Source organism: Siniperca chuatsi, linkage group LG9 (genome assembly GCF_020085105.1).
Source record: "Siniperca chuatsi isolate FFG_IHB_CAS linkage group LG9, ASM2008510v1, whole genome shotgun sequence".
In the NCBI taxonomy this organism is placed as follows: Eukaryota; Metazoa; Chordata; class Actinopteri; order Centrarchiformes; family Sinipercidae; genus Siniperca; species Siniperca chuatsi.
Window position 1 is genome coordinate 18,523,605 of NC_058050.1, and position 13,181 is coordinate 18,536,785.

The following is a 13,181-nucleotide window of genomic DNA, read 5'->3' on the forward strand; positions in this document are numbered from 1 at the left end:
AAACCATCAGAAACAAATGTATAATGTCAACAATCTGGAGAAAATAAAATGGAATTTCAAAACTAAATTTACTGCAGTCCTTCAACAACAGGCCTGAGCTAAAACTAAATTACATGCCCTTTTTTCAGCCAGTAAAGCAGCACATCTCCCACATGTGTGTTCCAAAGTCCATTGTTGAACCTCAACATGCAAGCCATTATGGTTAGGCTCATTCTGTGTTAGCCTTTCACTTTGTGCTTTGGAAAAACAAGTATAATTTTATTTTTCATTTTTAACATCCAGTATGATTGGTGCAGTACTCATATAGGTTAGGTTCACATGCCCTGTGAAATTATTTGGGATTGCATTTAGTTGTGAAATCGACTACTCTACTAATGTTTCACTTTTATTTGGATAAAATGATCAGTATAATAGAGGTTCAAACTAAAAGGCAACACATTTCTAATGCTTTTAAAAAAGGAATGCAGTTGAATGAATTTTAACTTTAGGCCTTGAAGCATTTTAACCAAGAAGAAAAATTACTTGCAGGCTTTTTCATCTGGTGTACATCTTTTAGCCATCTTTTAACTCTCTTCTCTCTCACATAGTACATTTGTTGAATGAACTTCTGTTAAAATGTTTAAAGCAGCAGTTGAGGAGCAGGTGGAACTGTGAAGCTTAGCCGTTAAAGGAAGTATTGATGTATGGGTGATACAACTGATGGAGCGACGGTCATGGACAGAAGAATATTAGAGCATGCATGAATTTTAAATCCATGTTTCCTGACCAAAGGTGGACACACAGACAGCTAGCTAGCTAGAAGAAAGCATGGCCGAACGTGTTCCAAGTCCCAGCTGTTTTCCACGAGGGAAGTTTTCTAATTTTCTTGCTTGTACTCGGATATTACGACCAGTCACGCCTCACCGATTGGCTCTTTGTCGTCCTTTGGGGCAGATTGTCATTTTTATCTACCAATTGATAGCCATGCTTCCTTCCCTGAGCCCACTCTCCCAGGAGACCCATGTAAAGCGGATGAAAACAGGAAGACAATTCCATCCCTCAGCGCCTCCATCTCGCGCTCCCTCTAGCTGGTAGCCTATTAGATGGTTGGAAAGGAGAAACTACTGCATCTCATTTCCGCACACCAAAGGCTTGACATCACTTGCTATTAGTTATTAGACACAGCTATGGATTTTCATTTGCTTCTGTAACACAGTGTGATATCTAAGTAATACTAGTTTTAGAGTTGTTACAGTGTGCAGTTGGTAAAGGATCTGAGTGAAATAGCCCTCTTTATTTTGAAGATTCCCTTTTACTTGCCTATCCTTCATGGTTTCCACATGTATTAACTATCTTGGTAATATCAGTGGAGTTCACTTTAGCAAGAATATCATGTTCTTGCCCTATTTCCCTCTTTGTGTATTCATGTTCATCCTTAATTGATTTAAAGTGCACATGATGCCAGAGGTTGGTCTATTATGCCATTTCCTGCACAGCTAGGCCTGTTAATTTCTGTCTCCTTTTACCATACCTTTACCACATTGTGTCAGCTCTGATATGCTGCTCTGCACGTTCCTGTGTCCTGTTAACACTAACATCATACTGAATAAATGAGAGAAGTTTAATGAAGGCTTTTATTTGGCTATCTAGAGGTGGATATTCCACAATTGAAAGCTGGCTTTCTATTTGGTGTTGCTGGTGGGTGAAAGGTTGTATGTTAATGTATTTGTGCATGTGAGCGTCTGTGTGTACTGCAAATTTGAGTCTGTATTATGGAGACAGACTAAAGATAGAGGAAGCGATCCTATCCAAACAGTGTTCTGTTATCTCTATCTTTTTTTTGCAATTTAAACAGGGCAACTAATATATTTAACTTGAATGTATTAATTTTTAACATGGAAATGCCTACATCTGCGCACCCATCCACACATACGTCTGCATGTTAGTGTGTCACATGTACAACAAGTAAACAGAGAAAAGGTGACACAGACAGTTAATGTTTCAGTTTGAAAAGGAATGTGTAGTGAAGTTTTGTTTGTTATTTTCAGGCCACTCAGTTCGTCTATTGGGTCAGAAGAAAGATGGAGGCCGGAGGCTCGGAGGAGCTAGACTGGACCTGCCCAAGATCAGGAAGAACCCTCTCATTGAAATCATCTCCATTAACACTGGGTAGGATACAGACATACAAACAGAGAACATGACTCATAAAATATTCAGCTTTAACTGTGAATTCAATTTTACTGCTTCCCTGCCATTCCGGTTTAGTGTGTGTGTGCGCTCCCTCTATTTGCACATCCACTTAAACAGAGCCCCTCTGTGCTTCTAATTTTATCAATTTCACATGGTTTGCTTGGGATGTGTGTGTAGTAGTGTGTTTGTAGTGCTATTTCTTCTTCAAATGTAAATGTAATAGAAACGCAACAGGTGTCTAGCTTTTTGTCTCTGCTTCCATTTCACTTCTATCATGAAAGCAGGGAAAAAACAGACACAGTTACATAGATATACCTCCTTCCTTTGTTATCTTTTTCCATTATAGCTGTGATGATGTTGTGTATTATCCGGTTACAATTATTTGTTATTTTGCTTATGTCACTGGCAGTGAATTTGTTTAAGAATACTTGCTGTGTGTGGTTTGGTTATATTTTATCATCAACAGTAATGACAGTAAAGAAGATTTCATAGTGTAGATAGATAAATAAATGTACATATTGTAGATAAATGCTACATATGGATGGATGGATAGTTAGACTTTACGACTTTCATGTGTGTATTCATGTGTGTAGATGCACAAACACTCACACCTACACACACGTACACCCACATTTCTATGGGCTAATTTCATGTTTACAGATCTGTGTGTCTCTACTAACCCATGTGCTGTATTCTCAGTGGGCTAGTTAAAAAGGTTACAACAGACTAATTCCACTGCGCTCGCCCTCCACTGATGATAATCCATCAATCATCCTACTGCACGTCCTCAATGCTAAACATTAATGGCTTGACTCACAAAGCGAGGAAGTAAATAACTTGTAGACACAGCACTATTGTTCTATGAGACTAGAGCTTTCTTGGTTTAAATAAATACTTTTTTGTTCTTGCACTAATTTGTTAAAATCCTTTGAAGTTTTAACTAGCTGTCAAGAAAACAAGCTTAATCCGTTGCTAATTGCCATCTCACAGTTTGCACCTGTTGTGTGTGTACATTTGCTGCTGTCAGTAAGAGGGCTTCAAATTTTGTCCTTGAACCTTCTGGGCCAGTTGCAGCAACATTCTTGTCCTTGTAACATAGTGACCCACCAACAAAAAGGCTGTGACCTGTTTTCAGATCCTGACATATTAGTTGTTACTGTTTTATTACCAGAGTAGGCATTTTTATGACTATTTTGGGTGTAATAGTGATGCAGTAGATGATGCTGTGTGGTGACAACATAACCATACTTCACATTGTCACAATAAGTGTCCATTTTGTACCATTATAGGGGGACCTTTTTGTCTGCAAAAACATTATTTTCAAACCATCATGGAAATCTGTCATCAGCAAAAATGTAGCTCCCATATTATATTTTTGTCTACCTTACATGTTTAACAACATCGTGTCATGATTACGTCATGAACTCAAGATACTGTAATTCCTTAAGAATTCAATTCAAATTCAAAAATCCAGTGAGTGCCTAAAGAGTTGACTGTGTTTGTAGTCTGCACAGCTCGGTGGTCTTTATTCCTGACTAAAACTTCTTAGACTACACTTTATCTAATATGACCAGAAAAACTGCAGATTGAACTGGTTCAGCCATAGTTTTTGAGATAAACTGGCACTTCTGGTTAGCACCAAATTTGACATGTTTAAAAGGCAAAATATGAGGTTTGTGACCAAAAGAAAATGCTGCCGTGTACTCGGGTTGGCCAGCCAATTTTTTTGAAAGTCTCATTCACTGCTCCCCAGTAAACCATTGCCTAAAATTGGCCACCAGTGTCATATGATTGGTTTATTCCTGGCTTATTTGTTATGAATAGCTACAACAGATGCAGATACACTTTTGGCCCTTTCACAGGCTGTGTCTTTTTGTAGATAAATGGATCTCAATGACTCTCTTGGTCACTATCAAATCACACCTACAATGTGAATATCTATATTTCTTGCTTTATGTGCTTGTGTACCTACCCTCCTGACCATTTCTATGTCTCTGTGATTTTGTGGGCCTTCCATTTTGTGAGTTTTTGTGTGTTTGGGGTATGTGTGTGCAGATGTCACTTCCTTGCCAGCCTCTCACCCGCATGGGGTCTGTATCTGATCCAGATGAACTCGCTGTTGTTTTTCAAAAGGGTCTGGCTGTCTACAAATAAATCCCCCTGTTTTTACTCTTTTAACTGGAACTCTTTTAGGAGACCGGGGATTAAGTTGAATATGTTGGCTGGGTGAATCGGCTGTTGACAAATCTCTCACAAATAAGACTGGTGTTACTGAAATTCCAAGCTTAATGTGTGCTTTTGTGTGAGCTGGTCAGTCATTGGTGGCACTATTTGACATGGTTCTCTTAATATATGTGTGTGTGTGCGTGCATGCGTGTGTGCTAAGGAAAAGAAAGATAATGTGCTCTTTATGTGTTCTGTTTTTAGATGATCTGTTTTAAATATTCCTCTGAGGTAGTAGTGACATCACTGGTGACATTTGTCAGCTGATGAAACAGAGAGATCTTTGTCTGACACACAGACACACACATGCACAACATCAGTTGCAGTTGTTCTCCAAACTGCCTCTGCGTCAGAAGAGAACATTTGAGACTATTAATTTGTAGTGTGTGTGGCCTTTAATGTCTCCAGTTTGTTGCCAGTTTGTCTTTGTGTGTGTACATGTGGGATGCGTTCATTTAAGCTCTCTCTCTCCTTCCCTTGTGTCAAGTTGATGTCATGCTACAGGGTGGAGTGCTTCCACAGGTTTTTTTGCAGGTCCTTGAAAAGTCTTGAATCTCAAATAATTTAAGGGCATAAAAATATTAACATATATTCAATGCAGTTAGATACTTGTTTTTTTTTATACTATATAATGTGAGAACATGGTAAACACTATACCTGCCAAACATCAACAGGCTAGCATTATCAACGTAAACATGTTAGCATGCTGATGTGAGCATTTAGCTCAAGCGCAGCCTCACTGAGTTGCTAGCATGGCTGTAGACTCTTGGTATTGGAGTATTACTAATGCGAAAGTATAATGTATAATGTCACCAAGCATGTTGCTGATTTCTGTGATCTTCAGTCTAGTAGATCCACACTAAAAAGCACGACAGAACTTGTGACTTAAGTTTAAGTCACAAACACTTTTAAATTGGGCTCTCTGAAACCTGCAGATACACTGTGGCTGAAGTCATCCCCGCCCATCAACTCAACAGCCACAAACAGCATTTAAACCACATATGGACTGAGATACTCTTCACTTCCACTTACTTACCACTGTATTAACCTAGGTTCAATGTTTTTGACTATGCTGAGTATACTGAGTGCTCCATTGAACACAATAGGCAGTGCAAATGGATGGGAGGCCAGTCGGATCATGCTCTCAGTGGTACACGTCGGGGCACTTGTGTGGACGTATTTTGGAAATACGGGGCGAAACAGTAGTCACATTGCTCCCTCTTGGTAAAATGACCTGTAGAAATCTTTTAGGTCTGCCAGATACCCCAAAGTGCCTTTTTATACAAAACAAAACCCCAAAACCTTCACCTCCCTTGACTACAAACATTCATATTCTAACTTCACTTCAAATTACTTTGCACAGAGTAATTTTAGTCTGGGTCTGACAGTACTGTACCATCCCCTTCACTTTATTAGTGCAAATCCTCACAACAGCCTGGCATAGAGTTTCACCTGGGACTACCTATGAAAAATTTATTTCATGTTCAAATTGATTCACAATATTAGTTTCATTAAGTTGCATATTAATTCATTTGCACATATTAAATCCAAATTAGATTGGCTTTCTACCAAGTTAATTTTATCCCCATCAGAAAATACATTCAACATAGTCCAGCTAGTCCTCAAATGCCCTCTGGCTTTGTATTAAAGGAACATTGTCAGGTTTCTCCTAGGCCATAAGCACAGTTATAATGAGTCATCTTTACTTGACATATTTAATGAGCAAAAGCCCGGATTATTTCTTTGAAGGTTCAGTCCAAAAGCAGCATGTTGCACCAGTGTTATTGTTAATATCAATTGTCAACTATTTCATTTCAATACACTAATATTTTGTTTGCTTTTTAGGGTTTCAATTTGATTCATTCATTCACTGGCAGACACATTGAGTATTATCGACATATTATGGATGTGAAGGACGAATATTGAATGATGTTTTATTGCAAATGTATACAACATTGAATACACTTTAAAATGTACTCTGTATGTACTGAATTTTAGGATACTCCAGTTTTATAATGAAACTTGGCGGCAGATGTGTGCTGCCTTCCATGCGGTTGTTTTTGAAAAGGTCACAATTTGAATCCTATTCAATGAAATTATATCAACGTAAACACGATAATTATATAAAATATAGTTAAATTAATTAATCTCAAATATTTTTTAGATAATAATTTCACCAGGCTTTTATTTTTTACACCACCATGAATAGACATCCAGACAGCATCACTCCATCCTCCCGGGGACATTGAATATCAGGAAAGTTTAAAGGCTTTTGAAGATGAGGTGAAACAAAACGTGCTAACTGCCAAGGCTTTTAGGAAGTTGAAGTTATCTACTTAAATTTTAAACAGCTTTAGATAAAGGTAAACCTCTAAACCTTTGCAACAATACAACAGAAATCTTTTTCACAAGTTGTGTATGTACATATTTAATGGTCAGTGAGAGCGGTGAAGCAGTGGCAGAAATAGTTATGAGAAGAGAAAAAGAGGGAAATACTGGAAATACACACACGTGTTTTTCAACATTGGGTTTGAATCAGATGTGGTTCCTTTGAACTCGACCCTACTCGTGCTGCTTATGTTGACTCCAGCAACAGATGTTGACCTTGTGCGCCAGCATGTAGTTTTGGGTTGTTTCTTACGTTATTTCTTCCATAGCTTCTTTATGCAAACACATAAGCCTTAGGGCAGAGTTAATTTTTTATACAGCCTCAGACTGGAAACAGACTTCACTATGTCTTTCTAATGCTCTGTTTTGTGTCCCAGTTTTAGCACACTTGATACTACTGGTGAAGCTGGTGCGTGCATGTGTGTGTTTTGCCCTAGGCTACACTAACGGCCCTTTCTTGCTCTTTGTATATCTGTATCTGTGTGTTTGTTTTGTCAGCAACAGTGAACCCTTTTGTGAACAAGTTGAATCGTGATGCTCCATCGTCATAAACAAGGAATTTACAACCACTCAGTCGGAATGGGTCATTAAACTTGTGTGTGTATTTGTTGCTGTGTCTGTTTGTGTGAACCATTGTCATTACACTCCAGGCATTTAAAAAAGCCCTTTTGTTCCACAGTTACAGCTCATTTTATTTCATTATCTGTCCTTTCCCTGTTCTCTATTTAGTCACATTTTTGGCATAATCTCTGTCATTGTTATTGCAATGTGCTAAAAGTCAGGTGTTAATGATCCTCTGCTCCAACCCCAAACCAATAACCAACCTCATCATTCGTATCCTCCAGGCAGGCAGGTAGACAGGATGACACAGAGGCAGTGGTTTGAGAGCTCTCTCAGACACGAATGAAGAATTGCTGGCAGACTGATTCCTGCCTTGATGTTTGATTGCTGTGCTGGCAGCTCATACTCCCCAATAAATAGTTAGAAGTTGAATTAATGCTGATATGGAGGCCTGCGTCACTGTTAAAAACCTGTGTAAACATTACGCCATAATGAAAGTCATGTTTAGCATCTGTGGCCATGCATAGCACATTTTTGATTTCTCATTCCCAAACAGATTCGTTTACATTTCATTTTCTTAGCCATTATATGATACTGTGAAAATATTGTGCTTTTGGGTTAATGTTTTCCTCAGCCACCTAGTGCACATCATTGTCCTTCAAATTCTTGCAGGGTTAAGCTTACGACAGGTCGACAAATAGAGATGCTGACGTCTCTTGAATAGAAGCAAACAATGAAGGATTTTTATACAAACAAATTTTCAACAGTCCTGGTTTTTGTTGCAGGAGAGTGGAAATTTCTTACACTCGGAGTTACTGGCCTCACCTATCCAGTGAGTATAAAAGATAACCTTGGAGCCCATACAGTATTGTATCTTCTCTTCTTTGTTCAGCTCCTTCTATTCATTTCTCTCGTTTTTTTTCTTGTTTTTCACCTTCTGTGACTAATAGTAGAATATTTATCTTCTTAACGGAAAGCTAATTTAATCTGGCCATTGAAAATTACATGATGCCATTGTTAGGGTTTTGAAAAGATATTTAATACCTTTTTAAACATAAATGTTTTGGACGCTTTACCCAAGCTACATAGTACTAATCTCTAATAATATTTTCCCCGTGCCTTTTTTTATTCTGTTAATTTCTGTGGTTGGCTACAATCATAAAGGATTTGAACAAGCTAGTGGCTAATTTCTTACAGACCTTTATCCCTGTCTAATCCTTGATTTCTACAATCACTAATAGTCACTGTAGCAAAATACACACACACACACACACACCATGTAAACAAAGCCGACAGAGACGGAGGGCAAAGTGTCTTTGTGCTTGTATGTTAGCGTGCATTGTGAATATGTTTGTGTTAGCTGACAGGGCCCCAGTGTGTTAGCTGCTTGTTTCCTGTGATTTGCTTCTGGCTGCCACAACTTCTCCATCCACGCCGACACAGTTGAATAATAGGTCTTACCAACCTCTCTGCTGATCTTTACATAGATTTGTGTTAACTATTGTTACAAAGGTGTAATGTTCAAGGCTTTAGCCAGCTGAGAGAGAAGTGAATTTGGGGTCAGAGTTAGACTTCCTACCTTAAAGAATTTGTTGAAACAACAGCATTTTATCATTTCTGTTCCTGACCTGATGTGTCCCTAAGTAACATGGCAGGGCCAGAATGAATGTCCACATTCTTAAGAAGGACAGAAATTAGGTATTCATTTGATTCAAATTTCCATAGAAAATAAAAGAATAGTGAGCTTCCTTTATGGCTTGCAGCATTATTGCTTCCAGGTCACCCAGGGTAATAGGAGAGGAGTTGAGCACACAGTATTAGAAAAAGCTGTGTGTTTTTACCATGTTTTTCCACTTTTGTCTATGAAACAGTGTGAAAGCAGATTCATAGTGACAACACAGCTTGTATACATAATGTTGGACTGGTCAAATTCATTATTTCTTTTTCCTTCTACCCTCTTTTATTCTCTTTGTTTTTCCTGTTCTCCCAAACTGTACTTCGAAAAAGTTGCATGTTGTTCTAACAGAGTTGAGGGGAACTGACCTACAGATCCATGGTTAAACATACTGTACAGCCAACACATTACTGATTGATTGTGTTTGCTATATGTTTGTGTGATTGTATGTGCTTGCACAGCATTTCAGGGTATATTAAAAAGTTTCATATAAGCTCCTAAACAGTCCTTAAAATTATTACACTAATCAGTGGTAGTGTAGAATAGGGGTAGTGCTATGTAAAACATGTTTTCTGTAGTGCACCTGCTGCCCTAAAAACATTTGCGCTTGATTACCATCAGCAAAACTTTCCTTTTGTATGTGATGCAAACATCAGCTCCTCTTGAACAGACGTCGGAAATCTCTTCACAACACCACATCCTTTTTCGGCTTTTCCTAACTGCCGGATCCAGTTAACTTTCCAGTTTATAAACATTGTTCGATACTCACTTTTTGATATATTAACTATTATCATACCGGCACTCTTTCATGCTTTTCAGCACACGAATGACAGTCTTCAGCACCTGATAGTCGCGCTCCACTTTCTCTGTCCCAATCAGCACGCCTCAGAGCTTCATCTGCTGCTGAATTCTTTTCTTAGCCCTCCTTGCATCAGTTTCTGTTTGGAGATCAGTCGAACTCAGCACATTGTGTTTTTGATGCCAGAGGCCTTGACGTGGTGGGGTAAGAAAGACACAGCACAGCTCATTGGTGACACACTTTATAAGAAAGACTATCAATAAAGAATAGTAGAGTCACTATAAGAATAGAGCAGCCGTTTTTGCAGATAAAAAGAGAAGGGGAAAAAAGAGAGAGAGAAGGGGGAGTGCAGTACAGAGCGAGACAGGGAGAAACAGGAGGAGATGGGAAATCATTAGCCCAGTTCAAAGCAAATTGAATCAGGCCTATGTGCTCTTTTGTAATTTGAATTTCTCTGGCAATTACAGTGTGGAAGTGACACACAAGGAGTCTCTCTTTTTTCCTCTTTCTCCTACACACATACACACACACACACACACACACACACACACACTTTTCCCATCAATTGAAGCATGTATGTCTGGTCCAGCTTGAGACTCCCATTTAGACTGTAATATCACCACCATTGGGGGGTTCTTGCGATATACACTGCAGGTAATTTGTCCATTTCTCTCCCTCATCTGAAAAGCAAATACACAAGCCACGTTACACTGCTCCACTTGACAGCGTTTTCATTTTGTTGTTCATTGGTCAATGATCTTTTCTTTTCTCTGTTGTTTTTGTCCCTGAGGAGCAGAAGTGAAAATGCATCATGTGAAGTAGCAACAAAAGAGGGAGAAAATGTGCTGATGTGCTTCAGAAAAGTAGTTACAGAGGAGTGAAAGGTGTTTTATACAAGGGTTTCTGATCACATACATATGTGTGTAAGATTGTGGAAATGCATGGATGCACAATATACACACATACAAACACACACACACCTCTCCACAAAGGAATTCCCATTTTCTTTTTCGTTCTCAACACACACATATGATCATTTTCCACTTACACACACACACACATACACACCTCTTCTAGCTATGTACCATGGTGGCCTTTCCTGCTGTTTATCAAACCAGTGTATGGATAGTTTTCAGCTCCACTGGTCTGAACATATTATTCCCTTTCCCTCTTTCCCACTGCTTAACACACAAATACATGCCTGACACACACATGCTCTCCATCCACTGTTCTTCCTACTCACTCACCAGGAGAGACTCTGCTCCCCACAGTAAATTCAAAAGATTGATGTGTCTCCTTGGACAAAATGAGATTGTGTGTCATTACAAGGCATTACATTACAGAACCCCTGAGTAACTGAATTATCCCCAGTGTGTCACAGGCAAACACAGTTTACACACAAACACACACACAACTGATTGTCCTACAGACTACAAACCAGTTTCCCACATGTTTCCTTCTAAGAGGTAAATGGTCCATAGTCGTCAAGACAGAATCATCAACCCAGCAATTAGGCTTTCTTTTTGTGACTCAAACATGAAGCATGCCATTTTGTCTATAGGGATGTTGTGTACATATGCACTGTACAATGACATTTTTTGGCCAGTGTATTGGATTTTAACAGGAAACACTGGCACTTAGTTCAAAGACCCTCTTGACTTTATTGTGAGGGCCCTTACATCTACAATGAATCAAACGAAGTGTGCAGGAACTGTAACCCTTTTCATGGATACCCCCCAATTTTAGGGGACAAAATAACTGTTAACAAACTTAAATAAAGTCATAATGTTTAATGACCCACAGATATCAGCAGACACTTGGTATGATATGTGGTGATGCTCTGCAAGGCCCATAATGAAGCCATCTTCACTATGCTTTCAGTCAGTCAGTACAGTCAGTCAGTAAGGCTACATCATCAGCTGCTTTGCATTTTACCTATGCAGAGAACGAAAACACAGAATGTTGCGGCAGTGTTACCTTGGGTGGGCCAGCCCCACCTTATGTGGAGCACAGCTCAGACTGCTGATCATGTGTAGAGGCATGTGTTCGATCAACCCTGTGAAGTAGGCACTCAGTCACTGATACAACAGCCAACCGCTGAGTTGGATCACAGAGATTTTACAGATCTGTACAACATTAAAATATACATAACCAAGTATAATGTAGAGGGTCTTATTAAGGATTCTCTGATACCTGCAGATATCTTGGTTTAGTTAGTCACTCACCTACTTGGCCAGTGACTCAGTAAAGTAGACAGCCAGTCACTAGTCAAATCAGTGGGTTATTTGGTCAGTTGTTAAGTCACTGTGAGCAGGTCACTCAGTCTTGCAGTGAGTCAGATTGTCTGCCAGTGAATCTGTAATCTATGAGTGCATCAGTAAAGTCAGCTTGTCATTCAGTTGACAACAAGTGATGTCATCAGTCAGTCAGTTACACAGTAAAGTGGTCAGTAAGGCAGGCAGGCAACAGGTGAGATCAGCTGTCTAAGCAGCCTGCAAGTCTAACTTCAGATCAGATCTTTTACCACTTGACTTTAGCAGTATGTCTAAGGTATGTCTAGGTTCATAATAAACAAACATCATACTATTCTTGTCCAGTAACAATGGGCTGACTGATCTAGCACAAACAGTGTCTCGAGGTCTGTCTATAGACAAAACAAGAAGTTGGGAAATCACTCACAGTTCCTATGTAGACATAGGGTTGTGGTTTCACACACTTGCACATGCTCTCACAGATACATGTGCTGTTTCTCTCCAGCCAAAACAACAAGCTAGGCTGCTGCAGTAGTTACAGAAATCCAAGGTCAGCATGTGACACATTTTCTAAAACACACACACACACACACACACACAGAGCTGTCTGTGTGCAGCAATGGGAACACGAGACTAAGTAACTGAATTTAAGAGGTCAGACACACAGGCTGGATTGAACACTGAGAGGAATGGATCCCAGCTGCATGAGGACACACACTCATACATACACTGGTCTATTCACAGATGAAAAGAAACATGTGCACGCACACACACACACACACACACACACACACACACACACAGACACACACATATCCAACACACACAAAAATGCAAAAACAATATTATGTGAAATAATGTTGAGAGAACTTTGTGTTTATTTATTTCTCAGTCTGACCAGAGCAACTTATTGGCAGGGCAGAAACAGTCTCACTGTTTCTCAACTTAAACTCCTGACTGTAAAATGGCTTCAGACACTCAAGTAAACCCCTTTGTTTTATAGTTTTAATCGATGACTCACCAGTCAGTGGACCATCTCTGAAAAGCCACTGCAACATGTGTTCACAAATACATGAAAACTCTAAAAACCTGAGCACAATTTCTGTTGTTTGGT

General features: G+C 39.2%; 1 protein-coding gene across 4 annotated transcripts in view; it reads left to right on the forward strand.

The window, feature by feature from the left end:
- cdkal1 (CDK5 regulatory subunit associated protein 1-like 1) overlaps positions 1-13,181 on the forward strand; it is a 256,133-nt gene that overhangs the window by 90,106 nt on the left and 152,846 nt on the right. For all 4 annotated transcript variants that reach the window (XM_044208561.1, XM_044208562.1, XM_044208560.1 and 1 more), the window contains exon 7: positions 2,028-2,148. In XM_044208561.1, the coding sequence (XP_044064496.1) occupies positions 2,028-2,148 (121 nt within the window). The remainder of the gene's footprint in view (positions 1-2,027; positions 2,149-13,181) is intronic.